The 18,528-nt window shown below is 46.5% G+C and overlaps 2 protein-coding genes across 5 annotated transcripts; both read left to right on the forward strand.

Moving 5' to 3' along the window:
- The first annotated feature begins 536 nt into the window (after positions 1-536).
- On the forward strand, positions 537-8,184 carry LOC137144722 (zinc finger protein 253-like). 2 transcript variants are annotated; one of them, XM_067535191.1, is made up of 3 exons: positions 537-707; positions 3,432-3,587; positions 4,974-8,184. In XM_067535191.1, the coding sequence occupies exon 3, from the start codon at positions 5,082-5,084 to the stop codon at positions 6,246-6,248; it is 1,167 nt and encodes a 388-aa protein (XP_067391292.1). In that variant the 5' UTR covers positions 537-707; positions 3,432-3,587; positions 4,974-5,081; the 3' UTR covers positions 6,249-8,184. The 2 variants fall into 2 exon arrangements, with proteins under 2 accessions (XP_067391292.1, XP_067391291.1); XM_067535190.1 differs by lacking the exon at positions 3,432-3,587.
- Positions 8,185-10,365: 2,181 nt separating this feature from the next.
- LOC137144723 (zinc finger protein 92-like) lies at positions 10,366-18,068 on the forward strand. 3 transcript variants are annotated; one of them, XM_067535194.1, is made up of 3 exons: positions 11,511-11,550; positions 12,990-13,153; positions 13,283-18,068. In XM_067535194.1, exons 2-3 carry the CDS (start codon positions 13,105-13,107, stop codon positions 14,260-14,262), a joined length of 1,029 nt encoding a protein of 342 aa, XP_067391295.1. In that variant the 5' UTR covers positions 11,511-11,550; positions 12,990-13,104; the 3' UTR covers positions 14,263-18,068. The 3 variants fall into 3 exon arrangements, with proteins under 3 accessions (XP_067391294.1, XP_067391295.1, XP_067391293.1); XM_067535193.1 differs by lacking the exon at positions 11,511-11,550 and adding an exon at positions 10,366-10,685 and having other exon boundaries at positions 12,990-18,068; XM_067535192.1 differs by having other exon boundaries at positions 12,990-18,068.
- Positions 18,069-18,528: the final 460 nt, after the last annotated feature.

Raw genomic sequence — 18,528 nt, forward strand, 5'->3', positions numbered from 1 at the left:
CAACCGGGGCGGGGGTGTTGTCTCTGGTTGTGTGAGTCACATCGGAGCTGTGCAGACGGGTGGGATGGGGTTTGGCAGAGGCGGCAGTGTCAGTCATATGGAGGCTGTGCAGAGGGCGGAGGGGGCGGTTTCTGGCTGTGTCAGTCACACAGGGCTGGGGGGGGGGCGGTCTCTGGCTGTGTCAGTCACACAGGGCTGGGGGCGGTCTCTGGCTGTGTCAGTCACACAGGGCTGGGGGCTCACACAGGGCTGGGGGCGGTCTCTGGCTGTGTCAGTCACACAGGGCTGGGGGCTGGGGGCGGTCTCTAGCTGTGTCAGTCACACAGGGCTGGAGGGGGCGGTCTCTGGCTGTGTCTGTCACACAGGGCTGGGGGGTGGGGGCGGTCTCTGGCTGTGTCTGTCACACAGGGCTGGGGGGTGGGGGGCGGTCTCTGGCTGTGTCAGTCACACAGGGCTGGGGGCTGGGGGGCGGTCTCTGGCTGTGTCAGTCACACGGGGCTGGAGGGTGGGGGCGGTCTCTGGCTGTGTCAGTCACACGCCGGCGGTGTTTGTGTTTCTCTTTCCTGCAGGGCAGGCGGTCCGGCAGACAATGGCCTCCGCCGGCCGGGCCGGGCTGTGAGCGGCCCCGGGGAGGCTCTCTGGGGTCGGCCGGCGCCGCGCGGGGGCCTCCCTCCTCACTGCGAGGGATTCCAGTCCTGGGAGCGCTGGTAACTAGCCGCGGTTCTTCCCTGCTCCTAGCCATGGTCACCCCCTCGCTCTCTCGCGGTGGGAAGCTGCTGACTGCCCCGGTGCCCTTCCCCCCACACACACTCCCACTCCCACTCCCAGGGCCGGGCTGCTTCCTGCTGCCCCCGTGCTCCTTCCTCTCCTCCGGGCACCAGTTGGCAGATCTGATGCTTCTCCTTCCCCCACCGCCGGCGGCTGGAGAGGGAGGGTTCCCTGCATGACCAGAGACGGGTGCCCCCTTCCTTTCCAGACCTCGGCCTAGCCCTGGCTCTGCCGGCCAAGCGACTGGGCCCAGGAGCGGGGGCGCAGCCAGTAGGAGACTGGTCCTGCTAGCAAGGCTGGGGGGAGATGCCAAGAGATGTGTGTGCCATGCTAGTGTGGGGAAGAGGGTCCAAGGGTGGACTTTGCTCTGCAAGAAGGGCCCGGGCCAGCGGTGGCAGCGTGGGGAGGAATTGCAGACTCTGGGCAGGGTACGGGGGCAGAGTGACAAGGACACGGGCACTGCAGTTCCTCTGGCTGGGAGGGCTGCATAGAAAGATTAGCAGGAGGTAATGTCAGCGGAGAGGAGAGGAGAGGAGTGGGCCAGAGTCTAAAAGATGAGCGTTTTCAGCAGGTGGGGAGTGGGAGCGTTGCTAGGACAGGATAAAGAAATCAGAGAGACTGCAGAGCTCTGGGTGGTACTGAGGGATAAATTCATTCATGTATGTTAGTTTCACCATTAAAACCATCTGCACACAAAGAAAGGAAAGAAGAGGGGCCAGGGAAATGGGTACAACCAGGAGGTGAGGGATGAAAAATTGAGGGATAAAGCCTGGTCTGGAGGGGGAGAAAATAAGCAGTGGTTGGGCAACACCAGAAGAATGAGTTGGGAAAGCTCTCAAGTGACTAGTATTTTGGGAGTTTCATTTTGCCTTCTAACATCTAGGCTTTGATTTCTATCTGGGAGAGGACAGACACTTGGAGTGAGAGAAATCTTAATTGCTTTGAGCGGAACTTGGACAAAACTCAACAAAAGGAAATGGGGAGATGGCAGGGAATAGAGGAAGAAGTAGAGGCAAAGTAGGAGGAGAGGGTTGTGGGAAGAGCATGTTACATAAGGAAAGTGAAGCTGACATAAGTGTAGGATGTCTGTTAGGTACAAAGACGTTGCCATACTATATCAGGTCTTTGTTCCATGTAGTTCAATATCCTGTTTCTGACAGTGGCCAGCACCAGATGCTTCAGAAGAAGGGCAAGAAACTCTATGATAGGTAGATGTTGATAATTTGTCCCATGATGAGCTCATCCTAATCTGTAATAGAGATTGGGTTAAACTGGCAATTTGGGTTTATTATAGGGCTTGTATACACTTAAAACGCTACAGCAGCTCAGCTGCACCATTTTAGTGCTTCAGTGTAGATGTTACCTACACCAACGGGAAGGATTCTCTGTCGGTGTACATAATCCACCTCCCTGAGCTGCGGTAGCTAGGTCGACAGAAGTTGTATTCTGGCGGCTAAATCAGTATAGCTATGTCTCTCAGGGCTGTGGCTTTTTCACACCCCTGAGGTGTAGCTATACTGATGTAAATTCCTAGTGTAGATCAGGTCTTAGTGTTCATTCTACTGGGACACTGGATTCTTCTTAAAGGAATAGTGGGAAAGGAATGTCAGGAAAGGGGGAGGGAAGCTGCAGAGGCAACAAGACAAATTTGGGCACACACTGGGGAGGAGTTCCCTACAGACTGATCTTTGGTATGGCTTAAGAGCACAATCTTTATAGCCTGTGGGATTTGGAAAAATTACTTATGTTCAATTGTTCAGAAAACCGGTGTCCATTGCAAGTGAAACTGTAAAAAGTTCTTCTAGAGAATCTGTAGACATTTCATAGGGAAGAATTAGAGAAATCCCACTTGTGTTTTGGATGCATATATAGTTAGATGATATTTTTAATATATTATCAACCATTGAACCCAATAACTATGATAAAGAAAAATATAAATTAAAAAAATGTTGTGATAACCCTTCAGCATTTACAAGTACCTCAATCTCTCTTAGTTTTTAAGGTTAGATTTGTGCATGTTTGTTTTTTAAACCAGATATGTCAAACATACTAAATCAGCAGGAAAAATTTCCTTCCCACCACCCTAAAAAAGTCAGAGGCACTGCAGAAATGATTGAATCTGCACTTTCCTCATTCTATCATACATTAATTCAAGAGAGGGGGTCTGTTGCTTTGTAGACTTCCTTAACAGTGTTGGACTTGGCTTATAAATTGAGCTGTCAGAGTTGGGCAGTGGGTATTGGCAAAATTGTTGGGAAGTAACTGACAATTTAAACTTGCACGTGCAAGAAAAAAACACAGGTTTGAGAAATAAGCTGTATTGTAGACATAGTCTGATGTCAACATAATTTATGTCGCTCAGGGGTGTGAATAAATCACCCCCTGAGCAACATAAATTACACCAACACAAGGGAGAGCTTTTCCCGCCGACATAGCTACCGCCCCTTGCGCAGGTGGTTTTATTATGCCAATGGGAAAGCTCTCTCTTGTTGCCATAGAGCGTCTTCACCAGATGCACTACAGTGGTGTAACTGCATCTGTGCACGTGTGCCGCTGCGAAGCTGTGTGTGTAGACAAGCCCTCAGAGGACTCACATCAGCACGGGTGCAAAGTGTTCCAGCAGTTCTTTCCTAATTCTCTTCCCCTTCATCACTCCCCCACAGCTTCCTGCTGTTTATCACTCAGCCATAGACTTTGTGTCTTTGGTTATATTAAAAGCCTTTTCTCAACTCGTTCATGTTTTCCAAAACGTCTTCACTCTGTGGGCCCAGCTGATTGTTACCCATGGTCGGGAAGATCCTGGAGAGTTTCACAATAATGTAAGTTATGATGACAGGCTGGAGGTGGCTAAAGAGATCACAATGCTTTCTTGCCCCTGATGACTGTGAGAATGAACAGCATGAATGAGGTTTAAGATTTTGTCATGGTTATTTGTAGTAAAAGTCAGGGACAGGACACAGGCAACAAACAAAAATTCGCAGAAGCCGTGATGTGTCCCTGACTTTTACTTAAAATAACTATGACAAAATGGGGCTGACAGGGAGATGAGAGCCCGAGCCCCATTGTATTGGCAGGGGGGTCCAGCACCTGCCGCCAGTGCAGCTAACAGCTCTGGGACCCCTCGCTGACCGTGGTGACTCAGAGTTCTGGAGCTGTGGACTGCGAGGGTCCTTCACCGCCTGTGGCAGCGTGGAGCTCTAGGGCCAGCGGCTCAGAGCTGTGGGTCTCCCCGCCACCCCAGGCAGCCTGGAGCTCCGGGGCCAGCAGATAAGAGCTGCAGGGGGCCCCCCACCGCCTGCTGTGTCTTGGAGCTGCTGGGGCCCCCTGCTGGCTGACATCTCCAGCCCCGCCACTCTGGGGCTGAAGTGGAGAATGTCACAGAGTTCTCTGGAAGTTACGGAATTCGTAACTTCAGTGACCTCCATGATATCTTATCCTTAGTGATGGTATGCTGGTTAGGTCCCTCATTTAGGATTTTGGCAGTCTGGATTGAAGTCCCTGCTCCACCACTGACTTCTTGTATGAACTTGGGCAAGTCACTTAGCCTCTCTGTGCTTAGTTCTCAATTCTGTACAGTGGAGATGATAGCACTTCCATCCCTCACAGGGTATTGAGAGGATGAATGTTAGATTTAGACACTGTGCTCAGACACTAATGTAATATTATTGGGGGCCATATGTGCACCATAGATTGAAAAGTACTTTCTATCTTAGCATAATTTTCAGAGGAGGGGGAGATTATTTTTAGATGCTGTAGCAATATGTCAGGATGAGCAGATTTCAGATCTAACAGAAATCATGTTTTATGCGAATGGAAACGGAAGTGTTCAAAGAGAGGCAGGACTAATCTCTAAACAATTGTTAGAAAAGAAAAAAATGAGAAGGTGCAAAATATCACATTCACCACGTATTTGAGGTAGTTGGTTCAGCCAGATACAAGAGAAATTGAGATTGTTTTATCATGAAATAAAGAACAAAGGAGAAACTGTTGCATTACATGTGGCTACTTAAATATTTCAATTAAAAGAATTTTCCATATGCCAATGTAGTAAAATAGCAGGGTATCCTGTAGGGAAATAGACAGGCAAATGTCTCAGTATCATTTATTCATTTTTACCTGACATCAAGTTCAGCAAGTCAGGTAATGAAATAATTTTTTTCCCCTTTCCTTCATTGTCTCCCCCACCCCTTTCTCTTGTCCCCCAGGAGGCCGTGATTGGAGCTGAGGATGAAAAGGGTTAACCATGATAGTACATATGTACTTGTCTCTATGATTACTCATCTGTAAGCACCTTCCTTCTATGACATCAGAGGATGGATGTGGAAGTGGATTGGGAGTCTGATAATGACACTTGTGACACAGGTGAGGAGCATTCAGATGACTCCAGCAATGTTTCTGAACGGGTGGGTCGCAAAGCCAGCCTCCAGCTGGAGGTAGAGGAAGATTACTCACCACCATCCAGTCCTGCTTGCAGCCTTGCTGGACCTTCAGTTAGGCAGGAACTCCCTGTAGAATTGCAGTGTGAAGAGGAGGAAACCTATGAAAACTACTACCAGAAGCGTGATTCAACCACCCCTGCAGTATTTGTCACCTCCAGCACCAATTTTGACCTGCAATGTGAAGATGAGGATCTGGAGCTTTACTCCTCTGAGCACTCTGAGGAACCTCAGGGAGGGCTAAGTGAGGAGGATGAAAACATCATTCTTATTGATGCTTTAGGTGAGGAGGACCTGGTGCCCATCTCTGGAGAAGCTTTGCCTTATAGGTGCAAGAAATGTGGTGCCTCTTTTGAGGATCTGAATGAATTGCAGGAACACAAACAGGTCCACCTGACAGAGCATTCATACCGATGCCCCATCTGTGGCAAAGAGTTCTTCCGTGCTGCGAACTTGCGAATGCACAAGCTCATTCATTCTAGTGACAGGCCACACAAGTGTCCAGAGTGTGACAAGGGTTTCATCCGCACGGCTGATGTCTGGAGGCATCTACGCAATGTGCACAAGATTGAACGTTCAAAAATTTTGGGAAATGGTATGGTTAGGAACCCTTGGTCTTCGGTGCACCAGAACCAAAATGGTGGTGGAGATACCTATCAGCAGTGTTCAGATGACCAAAAGCCTGGAGAAGAACAGTCTAAACCTTACATCTGCCCAACGTGTGGCAAAGGTTTTCATAAACCTAATTTGCTGTCCAAACACAAGGTGATCCACCGACAGGACAAACCATATCAATGTCAAGAATGTGGAAAGTCCTTTATCCAGCTGCTCAGGTTGAAAAGGCACCAGCAAACTCACTCTGGAGAACGTCCTTTCTACTGCGAGGAGTGCGGTGGGACCTTCACGCGGCTGGCATCTCTACAGCGTCATCAGAGGATCCATACTGGAGAAAAACCCTACTCTTGTGCTTACTGTGCTCAAGACTTCACGGAGTCAGGCTCCTTGAGAAGACATGAGCGCACTCACCAAGTGAAGACATCTTAAAAGTCTATAGCACCTTCACTAGTAGTTGTCTTTTTGATTCCTTCTTACCCAAGTGAAATCTGTCCATGCTGCTTAAGAAACCTCCATATTCTACACCAGTGGTTCTCAACCTTTCCAGACTACTGTACCCCTTTCAGGAGTCTGAAGCCTGAGTCCCGCAACACATGGCTCAAGCCTGAGCCACACTGCCCAGGGGTGAAGCATGTAACTTAGCTTTGTTGGGTCCCCTCTGACCCAATAGGGTCCGTGCAGTTGCTCTGCTTGCCACCCCCTAATACCGGCCCTGCACTTGCGACACTTCTGAACCAGTCCCAGGATCCCCCTCGGGATCGCAACCCCCATGTTGAGAAACTCTGATCTAGATGAGTTGACGTACCCCCTGGAAAACCTCAGTGTACCCCCAGGTGTATGCATACTCCTGGTTGAGAAACACTGCTGTACGCACATAGGTCAATCCACAGCTGCCTTCCCCAAGTATGGCCAATCTGATTCCAATAAGAAGACAAAGCCACATGAGGAACTCCATGATCTCTACAAATAAACACAATGCTGACTGGCTCTGCACCCTTCCTTTGAAGTGAAGAGGAAAAAACCCCAGCACCATTGAAAAATGAGGTCAGAGAAGTTACAGGACAAATGCGGGGAGTGAAGCTCCTGGGAGGTGCTGGACATTGTCATAAGTAGCTGGACTTCTCTGGTGGTGTGCCAGGTTCAGTTTTCCCCCAAAGATTGATACGTTAAATAGAGCCTTGGTGCAGTCCTGATTCCAAACTGATGGGTACTGCTGACTAGAAAGTGACTGCTCTCCAGCGGTGGATTTGGAGATCTGTCACTGCAGGTCTTTGCTGGGACTGCATGGTCCACTTAGTCAGATGTGGCCCATCCACACCTCTGTGCATTCTTTTGTGTTTTTTAATGAAGTACCTTTGTTTGGAAGAGAAGGATCGTGTCAGTTGTAAAATAATGATGGTGATAATAATATCCGGGACTTTAATAAACTGAACACTTAATTAACTGTTGCACTCTTTGCGCGCACACTTGCTTATGGATATATTGCTCTTTTATGTGCTTACATAACCCATGTTACATACTGTATATGTATACTGGTGAACGGAGAGAGGTTTGTATGGCTCACTGTGATGGTGCCTATGGGTACAGTGGGTTGTTTGTATGGATCTGTGCCTCTTGTGTCAAGGTGGAGAGAGTTTACCCTGCCCAGCTGCTGCATTATAGTAACAAATGTTTGAGAATTTAAAATCACAAAAATGCCAATTAAAAAAAAAAAAGAAAGGAAAATTAGTGCTGTTTTTTACACTATGTAGTAGTTGGATTCAAGGTTCCTGATTCTAGCTCTGACTCGGAGGATCCATTCTGGTAAGTAGCATCTGTGTTTATCACAGATTCTAGGGCATTTTTAAAGTGATCCTGACAATTTAATTTTCTTTTTTGAACAGACTAATTTCAAACCCCTCAATTTTCTGCTACTGAACCCTTAAAATAGCATGCCTTTACATTTTTAAAACATTCTTTTTTTAAAATGTGATGATTTCTGGTTTTTCCCCCCACCTTGTTTTTTTAAGAATGGTCTTTTGGGTTGGCCTAAGAGAAACACCTCTCCTTCTGCATGCTTTCACGGTATATGTGTACACCTGTTTGCTGACTGTTCACTTTTCATTTTGGCTCTGCTTCTGCTGTTACGGCTAAATACCCATTTTTTCAAAGCCCTGAGAATGTTGTTCACAAAAACTGCATAGAGTCAGGATCACTAAGTGTTGTCTCATGCACAAAGTAAATAAACTAAATAAGTGTCAACAATCTATTTTAAGTTATAGTAATTTTGGGGATTACTTGTAACTACGGTATGTACAAAACTGACCCGTATAATCGTTATTTCAAGTTGATAGTGTCTCCTCAATCACTCAGGTAGGCCATTGGTACTATTATGTAGGGCCTTTTATATAACTTAGTAGGTAGGGAGAGCATGTAATGGGTAAAAGTCCCTTTAAGCCACACCTGACCTTCCTGTTGCTTTCTCTGCTTCCAACATTGGATGTGCCCGTTGCCCCTGTAGCAAATAATGGGAATTGTGGGAGCAGGGTGATAAGGCTTTCAAGAAGTTGCCTGCTGCATTACCCATGATTGTAGGAGCTCTTCTTGTAGTGGGATAGACTGGGATGATGAAGTGAAAACACCCCCAGTACTCCTCTTTTCTTCCCATGCCCTCCCTCATCTAGTCTGTTGTCCGCCTGGTTGCAAAACACTTCAGATGAACACTTCAGCACAAAACTTCTTTTTAAGCTTATATTACACACACATGTATTCTCCTACTTTATAAATGCATTATTTTAGTGTTGACTCAAACTCCTGACAATTGGGTTCATGGTTCTCATTTCCATGAATAGTTGTGGATGTAGACAGAGCCAGTCATGGAAAATTATTTTTTACACTCCTCTTGCTCCAGGTGATATATCTACTGTTCTTTGTACGACTTGCTCTGCCCTTAGGCGAGGCTGAAGCATGGATCTTACACCTAGCTGTGGTATCCAGGGATGGTAACTTTTTTTTATTTATGACCATTCTTTATAAACAAATTGTGTGTCTATGTTGCTACAGTCAGCCGTTTGTGTCTATCCACTGGGCTCCCTTAATGGTGCAGAGGGGTCACATGAAATGATGCCTCCTGCCTTTTTGAATGTCTTTGGTTGCTATGGGGAGTTCTAAGCATTCTGTCTGCATTTTTACAACATGAAAATACAAATGTTTAGGTTCACCAGAAAATGCAACAGTTAATGGTCCTGGAAGGGGGAGGTATATGCTGGAGTTGGCCAAACCGTGGTTTGTGAGCCACATGCTGCTCTTTTACAAAGTATGGCTTGTAGAGCCCTCCATGCTCCCCACATTCTCCACCTACCAGACTGGGGTGGGGAGCTCAGAATTTCTGCCCTGCAGCAGGGTGGTGCGGCTAAAGGATTTTGCCCAGGGGGGAGGGAAGGTGTTAGTAAATTTGGCTTCCCCTGCTATATGCAGTCATAGACCTAAATCCTTGAATTGTTTCCTGATCCTCTCTCTAGCACAAGGCTAACTGAAGGAAAGTATTTGCATCAAATTTGCTCCTAATATCTATGTTTCTTGGAGGAAACGTTGGTGGGGAAGGTCAGTTTGTGACCTGTTTCCTCCAAGTGCTAGAGTAATCTGATGAGAAATTAGGCTTAAACTTGAATATAGACATGAGCATGTGCTTACCTAACCAGAATCTTACACCCTGAATCGTATTGATGCCAGAGTATTACTATATAAAGCAATGCAAGCACTCACTCATTCTGTCAATAATATCCAGTGGCATGGTGAAGGGAGAGAGAGAAAAGTAGTGGTGAGGTTGAAGCAAGATACTCATCTCCATATGAAAGCTCAAGACTGCTTCAGCCTAATCTAAATGAACAGCAACTGCACTAATGTGTTATGTATGAAAAGTAAATTCTTCAAGGAGACTGATTTTCATACAGTGGAAATGGGCAGAAATGCCCTGGCTTTGGTTGAAGTGGAATTATTAAGTAGGGACAAACTAGGATTAGTGTGGGTTTGTTAGGTTTCTCTGCCAATGGTCATCCAAACCAGTGCTGGAAAGGCCAACTGTTTGTTAAAATAAATCAACATTTGTGTTCATTTATCATGCTGATGGAAGGACATGATTCTTCAAGAAAACCTGTACCAACTTCCCCCTATTACTTTTCATTTGAACAAAATGGTTAAAGTTGTGGCTGTCCTGTGGCAACCTTTCTGGTGAAATTTACTAATGGACAGAAAACTACCATCTGTCAGTCATCTATTATAGTTATCCTCACAATTAGTTTATATACACCAACCTCTCATGAATATGCATTAAGAAAGGTACTGGGATCATCAGTTCACTGAGGCCTTGATTCAGGAAAGTAATTTAGTATATGCTGGACTTTAACATGGGGCTTGTTGTGGCCTGTTGATGGCCATGGGTTTTAAGTATGTATGTAAGCACCCATTCTAAAGAGGGAGGCTGGGCATCACCAAATGAAAGAGGGACAAAGCAGGGGCCAGTGACCTTTCCTCTACTCTACAGCGTGTGAGGAGGAGGGAGAGATTACACAACCGACACGTGCAGTAACATTCATACCGGGCAAATGTTAGCCCTGCCTGTACATTGTTTTCAATCTAAGGGTAGGGGAGGAAAGTGCACGGCTGCTACGTGGCATGGCTGCTTGGGAGTGGTGGACCAGCGGGAAAAGAAAGTGTGGGGTCAAGGTGTCCTTTGGTGTAAAACTAAGGAGAAGGCTGCTCGAGGATATCAAGCAGAGAACATTTCCCAGGAGCAGGGCTGGGCGGCACTAAATCGCAGGAAGCTCTTGTTTAGCTAGCCAGCTTCTCTCGGCAGGGCAGCGCGGTGGAAGGCGAACAGCAGACGAGGTGAGCTGACGGAGGGGCGGCCCCGGCTGGGAGTGATGCCCACGGCTGGTGCTAGCAGTGGGCAGGATACAGCTAATTAGCGACTGAAAACCCGGACACAGGATCTCGCTAGCGCCCAGCGGCCCCCCGGTCTTTATCCACCAGCGTCAGGAGCAGGCATCCCCTCTGTGCGCACCCCCCGCCTCGGGGCCACGATCCCCGCGCGCTGCGCGCAGCCCCAGGGCTGCTTGGACTCGTGAGCCTGGTCCAGTGACAGCCGAGCTCAGCCCAGCCCCGCCGCCTTCGTTCAGTGCGCGGCTCAATCAATGCGCATGTGCTGCCGGCGCTACAGTTCGGCGCTTGCGCGGTGGGGTGACGGAGGGGCGGTTGTGGGGGGAGCTGGCTGGCTCGCGAGTCGAGCCCTCGGCGCGTGAGGGCTGGGCTGGGCTGGGCTCCGGGGTCCCCCAGCTTCGGTCTCGCGCATGGGCCGCGGCTGGGTCGGGGAGTAGCGGGCGGGCGGCAGCCTCGGTCTGAGGAACGGGGCCGGAGTTCCCTGCCCGCTGCCCCGGGCCCGCCTCCGGTCTCCAGCCGGCTGCAGGACACGCCCGTGAGGCGGGGCGGGGAATGGCTGGAGCCGGGGGACCGGAGTAGCCTGGCTAGTGGCGGGCGGGGAGCGTCGCCGGGCGGGCCGCGCTCCGGGGGGACCAGCCGCGGGCGGGGCGGCGCGGTGCGGGGGGGACCGGCCCGCCGCACTCATTCCCTGCTGGTGTCTGTCCCGTAGGTCGGCGCGGGGGACGTAGCCCGGCCGCCAACCCGACCCTGGAGCCGCTGTCCGAGAACGGAGCTGGCGGGGGTGTCTGTTGGGACAGGCGCTGGGCTGGCAGCGGTGGGTCCTTTCTTCTCTCTCTGGGCCTGCGCACGTGCAGAGTGTCTGCTCCCACATCCCCTGCTGTCCTTACTCCACCTTCTCTGGACGTCTCCAGCCACATTCATCTTTCCTCTCCTCTTGGACTTTTCTCTCTCTCCCGTATTCCACTTCCACGTACTTCTAGTGTCCAACCTTGGAACCACTACTGGTGGTAGTACTACTGTGATTAAGGTTGAGATTAGTTTTCTCTTTAATATATACTAATAGTCCATCCAGCCTGAGGCGTCTAGTGTTAGTGTTTAGACCAATTTCCCGTTGAGATATCACATGGCCACAGATTCTTTCAAGGGGAGTAAGTGACACAGATTACTGAGTTAGGACAGTGTGTGCAGTGCACATCCTGAAGCAGTTTTTTATGTACTTGAAGATTGGTATCATGTCTTGCCTCTGTCTTCTCCAGATTAAACAAACCCAGTTTTTTCAATCTTTCCTCATAGGTCATGTTTTCTAGCCCTTTAATCATTTTTGTTGCTGTCCTCTAGGCTTTCTCCAGTTTGTCCACATCTTTCCTAAAATGTGGTACCCAGAACTGGACACAGTATTCAGTTGAGGCCTTATCAGGGCTGAGTAGAGTGGAAAAATTACATTTCATAGCAGGAGTGTTGTAAGATAATACATCCCAGAATGATTTTTGCTTTTTTTTTTTTTTTGCACAGTATTACATTGTTGACTCATATTTAGTTTATGATCCATTATAAGCCCCAGATCCTTTTCTGTAGTACTCTTTCCTGCGTAATCATTTCCCATGTTGTATTTGTGCCACTGATTGTTCCTTCCTAAGTACAGTACTTTGCACTTGTCCTTATTGAATTTCATACAGTATTTATTTCAGCCTATTTCTCCAGTTTGTCAAGAAAATTTTTAATTTTAATCCTGCCCTCCAAAGCCCTTGCAAGACCTCCTAGCTTGGTATAGTCAGCAGACCTTGTAAGTGTATTCTCTATGCCATTATCCATATAATCTATAAAGATATAGAAGAGTTAAAAAAGTGTGGGAATAGTTTCTAAATCATATTACAAAACAAGGGAAAATTCAGAACTAAATCTCAGATCACCAAATATTTGAAGTAGATGCATCCACATTATAAAGTTCTAAAACAAAATTATAGGGATTCTTACTGGAGTTTTTAAAGCTAAAGAAGCCATAAATAGTTATGTTAATTATTCCAATTTGCAGTAAAGATCCAATTAAAATGGAGGATTTAATTTTATGGAGATATAGAAATGTTCCATTTGATCATCATAGTAAACTACCAAGTGTCCGCTACAGTGAACCTAATGCACAAAGTCGCAATGTTATTCTGCTCACCAGAAAAGGATCTATATTGTGGTGGTTTCACTTTAGTTAGTGTGAATGTTGGCGAGTTGACTAATGAAATCATCTCCTGTTTTTTCTAGGGAGGGCTGTGATTGGCGTTGAGAACAAGATGAGCCAGTCATGACGGACAGTAAGAACATGGTGTATTTACATCCACAATAAGCCATATATAAATCCAGTGTATGACACCACAGGATGGATGTGGAGGTGAACTGGGAGTCTGATAATGACACTTGTGACACAGGTGAGGAGCATTCAGATGACTCCAGTCATTCCTCTGAGCGGGTGGATAGCAAAGCCAGCCTCCAGCTGGAGGTAGATGTAGACTACTCAAAACCATCCAGTCCTGGTTTTTGCCCTGTTGGACCTTCAGGTAGGCAAGAACTCCCTGTAGAATTGCAGTGTGAAGATGAGGAAACCTATGAGACCTACTACCAGAAGCGAGGGGAGACTACAGCTGGGGTCTTTGTCACCTCCAGCACCAACTTTGATCTACAGTGTGAAGATGAGGATCTGGAGCTTTACTCCTGTGAGGAACCTCAGAGAAGTCTAAGTGAGGATGATGAAAACATCATTCTTATTGATGCTTTTTCTGGGGAGGACCTGGAGCCCATCTCTGGAGAAGCTTCATCTTATAGGTGCAAGAAATGCGGTGCCTTTTCCCAGGATCTGAGTGAATTGCAGGAACATAGACAGATCCATCTGACAGAGCATTCATACCGATGCCCCATCTGTGGCAAAGAGTTCTTCCGTGCTGCGAACTTGCGAATGCACAAGCTCATTCATTATAGCGACAGGCCACACAAGTGTCCGGAGTGTGACAAGGGTTTCATCCGCATGGCTGATGTCTGGAGGCACCTTCGAAACGTACACAAGATTGAGCGCTCCAAGGTAGTTTTGGGAAATGATATGGTTAGGAACCCTGGGTCAACAGTGCACCGAAACCAGCATGGCAGTGGGGACACTGGCCAACAATGTTCTGAAAATCAAAAGCCTGGGGAAGAAGAGTCTAAACCTTACGTCTGTCTGACGTGTGGCAAAGGTTTCCGTAAACCCAATCTGTTGTCCAAACACAAGGTGATCCACCGACAGGACAAACCACATAAATGTCAAGAATGTGGGAAGTCCTTTGTTGAGCGGCTCAAATTGAAAAGGCACCAGCAGATTCACTCTGGAGAACGTCCTTTCTATTGTGACGAATGTGGAAGGACTTTTACACAGCTGGTGACACTACAGTGCCATCAGCGGATCCATACTGGAGAAAAGCCCTACTCTTGTGCTTACTGTGGTCGTTGCTTCACGGTGTCTGCCACTCTAAGGAAGCACGAGCGCACACATAAAGTGGACAAATAATAGCATTTAGGGCTCCATGATTGTGGTCACTGTTGTTTCCTGAATGAAATATGCTCAACAATGCTAGAGGAAGTACCCCATCCTATACACGCATGCTGGTTCACAGCCCACTTCTCCAAGAATGGTCAGTATAACTCTAATAAGAAAACATTGCCTCATGAGGAACTCCATGATCTCCACAAGTAGTCACCTGTCCTGTGGCTCTGCACCTGTCCTGTGGAGTTACTAGAGGAAAAAGCTCCATTGCCATTAAATAATGAGGTCAGAGGATATATGGAAGTGAAGTTCCTGGAAGGTACTAGGCTTTGTCATGACTAGCTGGTCTTTTCTGGGTGTGTATCAAGTTGAGCTTTTCTCTAGCGCTGATGGGTTAATGGAGCCCTTCTGCAGTCCCAGACTCTGACGTGATTGTGATTGCTCTTCAGCATTTGATTTGGAGATATATCATTTTTTGCCCTTGCTTGGACTGCAAAGTCCATTTAGTCAGAGCTGGTCCATCCATACCTTCTCTCTTCATTCTGTCATGTTTTCTAATGAAGTATCTTTATTTTGAAGAGAGGGATCATGTTGATTGTAAAAATCCAGGACTTTAATAAACTGGATAGTTAATGAATAGTTGCACCCTTTGTATGCACACTTGCCTATAGATTTATTGATCCTTGATGTGCTTACATAACCCATGTCACATATATGCATATTGATGAATGGAGAGAGGGTTTAATAATTCACTGTTATGGTGCATACGGGTATGATGGGTTGCCTGTACGGATCTGTGCCACTTATGTCTAGGTGGAGAGCCTTTTCAGCTATTGCATTAAAATAAGAAATGTCAGAGAATTTAAAATCAGAAAACGCTAATAAAAATAAGGGGAATACTGCTGCTTTTAACACTGTGTAATATTTAGATTTAAGGTTCCTCACTCTAACTCCAGAAGATGCAAAATGCTAAGCAGCATGTGTATTTATCTGAAATTCTAGGGCATTTTTAAAGGGATGATGTCAACTTAATATTCTTTTCTTATCTGGCTAATTAACCCCCCCTTCAAATTTTCAGCTACTGAACCCTTAAAATAGCATGCCTTTACATTTTTAAAACTTTTTTTAAAATGTGGTTTCTGATTTGCTGTTTTGGGTTTTTCCCCCTCCCAGAAGGGTCTTTTGGGTTAGCCTAAGAAGAACACCTCTCCTTTCACTACAGCTGTTTGCTGACTGTTCACTTTTCATTTCAGCTGTGCTTCTGTTGTTACTGCTAAACACCCATTTTTTCAAAACACTGAGAATGTTGTTCACAAAAACAGTGAACCTGACTACATAAAATATTATCAAATGCACAAAGTATATAAACTAAACAAGTGTAAACAGTCTCTTAAAACTTATTAGTTTTGGGATTAATTTTAATTTAATATTAATTTTGTACCTACTATAACTACAGTAGGTACAGAATTGTTTGATGTAATCGTTATTTCAAGTTGATAGTGGACCTTTAATCACTGAGCTAAGCAGTTGGTACCATTATGTTGGACCTTTCATATGTATCTTAAAAGTAGGTAGGGGTGTTAATGAGAGCATGTAATTGGAAAAAGTCCCTTTAAGCCACGTGTGCTTCCTCTGCTTGCAACATTGGACATGCCAACTGCTCCTGTAGCTGGCTATATTATGGGGATTGTGGGAGAAGGGTGATAAGGCAGGTGGCTTTCAAGGCATTGCCTGCTTATTTTACCCATGTTTGCAGGAACTCTTTGTAGTGAGTGGTGGGATAGATCAGGGTGATGAATAAAAAACACCCTCCCTCCAATTTTCTTGTCTTCTTCCCATGCCCTCCCTTATCTAGTCTGTTGCCCACTGAGTTGAAAATACGTGATTTAAGATGAAAACTTTAGCAGTAAACTTCCTAATAAGCTTATATTACAACACTCATACTCTAAAAATGCATTATTTTAGAGTTGATTTCAGCTCATCACTAGTGGGTTTGTTGTTCTAATTGCTATGAATGGTTGTGGATGTAGCTGAAGCCAGTGCCTGTCATGAAAATATTTTTACTGTTCTATTGCTCCAGTTCATATAGCTACCATCCTTTGCAGTACTTGTTCTTTCCCCTAAGGTTGACGCATGAATCTAGCTGAAGTATGCAGGGATGGTATTTTCTTTTAATGAAAGACCATTTTTATATACAAACTGTTTATATGTTCCTATAGTGAGGCATTTGTATTTGTCCACTGTGCTCCCTTAGATTTGAAGAGGGGTTGCACAAAATGATGTCTCCTACTTTGGAATGTCTCTGGTTGCCAGGGGCAGTTCTCAGCATTCTGTTTGCATTTTTACAGAATGGAAATACAAATGTTTAGGGCAGTGGTCCCCAAACTGTGGAGGTGGGAAGGAATTTTTGGGGGGAACAGGCGGAGGGGAGGGCACAGGCCAACAGCAGCTCCGCCCCAGCTGCAGCTCCACTCTGCTCCCAGCCCATCTCTGCCTCATTCCCTCTCTGTTTCCAGGTCAGCTCCACCTCTAGCCCCAGCTCCTTTCCTAGCCTCACTCCTCTCCCATCCCCACTTCTGCCCCCAGCTCCGCCTTCAGCCCAAGCTCTTCTGCTGAGCCAGCTGTGCAGTAATGGTGTGTGGAGGGTGACAGGAAAAGTGGGGGTACCACTGATCTAGGGCCACCAGAAAATATTATCCTGCAGCAGCTAATGCCCATGAAAGTTGAAAGTGGGGAGACAAAATGTAATCATGGACCTAATGGCTTGAATTGTTTCCTGATCCTGCTGTTGGCACAAGGCTGACTTGAACTGTTTGCTGCCAATTTACATCCTGTAATCTAGTCTTTGCAGAGGAAACATGGGTGGAGAAGATCAGTTTGTGACCTGTTTCCTCCAAGTGATAGAGTAATCTTCTGATGAGAAAGTAGACAGTAGAGTTGAATAAAGACATCAGCATGTGATACCTAACCAGAATCTTACAAGCTGAATCGTTTTGATGCCATAGCATTATTATCTAAAGCAATGCAGCTACTCATTCATTCTACCAATAAAAATCCAGCATCCTGCTGAGGAGAGGGAGAGAAAAGTGATGGGGGTAAGCCTGAAGCACAAAATTACTGTCAGTATGAAGGCTCAAGACTACTATTCATGCTTTAGACAGACAGCAACAGCACTGGTGTGTCATGGATGGGAAAAAAACCTAAATCCTTCAATGAGGCCAGTTTTCATATTGTGGATATGGGCAGAAATGCTACTTTGGATGAAATGGAATTATTGAATATGGACAAACAGGGACTACTCTGAGTTTGAGTTAGATTTCTCTACCAGTGGTCATCCAAACTAATGGAGGGAAGGCAACCTCTTTCTGATATGAGAAGGGAAATCAACATCTGTGTTAATTTATCAGGCTGATGGAAGGACATACATGATTCCTCAGGACACCTGTACCAACTTCCCAATATTAATTTCCATGTGGACAAAATGATTGAAGTTCTAGCTCTGTACTGTGGTAATCATTCTGGTGAAATATACTAATGGATGGTTATAGTCATTGTCACAATTATAGTTTATATACACCAACTTCTCATGAACATGCATCAAGAGAGGCACTAGAATATAGTTTAATTAGTTCATTGAGGCCTTCAGTCCAGAAAGCATTTTAGCCCATCCTTGACTTTTAGGCTGGGTGAGTCCCATTGACTTCACTGTGACTTAAGTATGTGCATCTTAAATAGGGATGCAGGACCCAAGCAGGGGCAAATGAATTTTCCTCTGCTTCCCAAGGAGGGGGAGACTATACAACCACATGAATGAATAACATTCATACTGGGTAAATGCTATCTCTGCCAGGGCATTTTTTTCTCTCTTCAATCTGAGGATAGTGGGAAAAGTGCATGGCTGCTACCTAGGACATTACTTGGTGGTACTATGGTGGAAGAGCGGGAAAAGAAAGTGGTGTCATGGTGTCCTTTGGTGTAAAACTAAGGAGAAGGCTGCTCAAGGATATCAAGCAAAGAACATTTCCCCAGGGCTGGGCTTGGAGCCACTAAATCGCAGGAAGCTCTTGTTTAGCCAGCCAGCTTCTCTCGGCAGGGCAGCGCGGTGGAAGGCGAACAGCAGACGAGGTGAGCTGAGGGAGGGGCGGCCCCGGGGAGGGAGTGATGCCCACGGCTGGTGCTAGCACTGGGCAGGAGAAACAAAAACAGCGAGTCAAAAATTCCAGCACTGGCGTGCAGCCCACTTCAGCGCGCACTCCGTCCGCCGCGCGCAGCCCGGCCCGCGGACCCTGC

This window comes from Emydura macquarii, unplaced genomic scaffold (assembly GCF_026122565.2).
Source record: "Emydura macquarii macquarii isolate MOO-44397 ecotype Brisbane River unplaced genomic scaffold, CSIRO-AGI_Emac_v2 contig_3477, whole genome shotgun sequence".
Taxonomy (NCBI): Eukaryota; Metazoa; Chordata; order Testudines; family Chelidae; genus Emydura; species Emydura macquarii.

Excerpts from the sequence above, each read along its gene's own strand:
- LOC137144722 (XM_067535191.1), top strand. The coding sequence starts at position 5,082 with ATGGATGTGGAAGTGGATTGGGAGTCTGATAATGACACTTGTGACACA.
- LOC137144723 (XM_067535193.1), top strand. The coding sequence starts at position 13,105 with ATGGATGTGGAGGTGAACTGGGAGTCTGATAATGACACTTGTGACACA.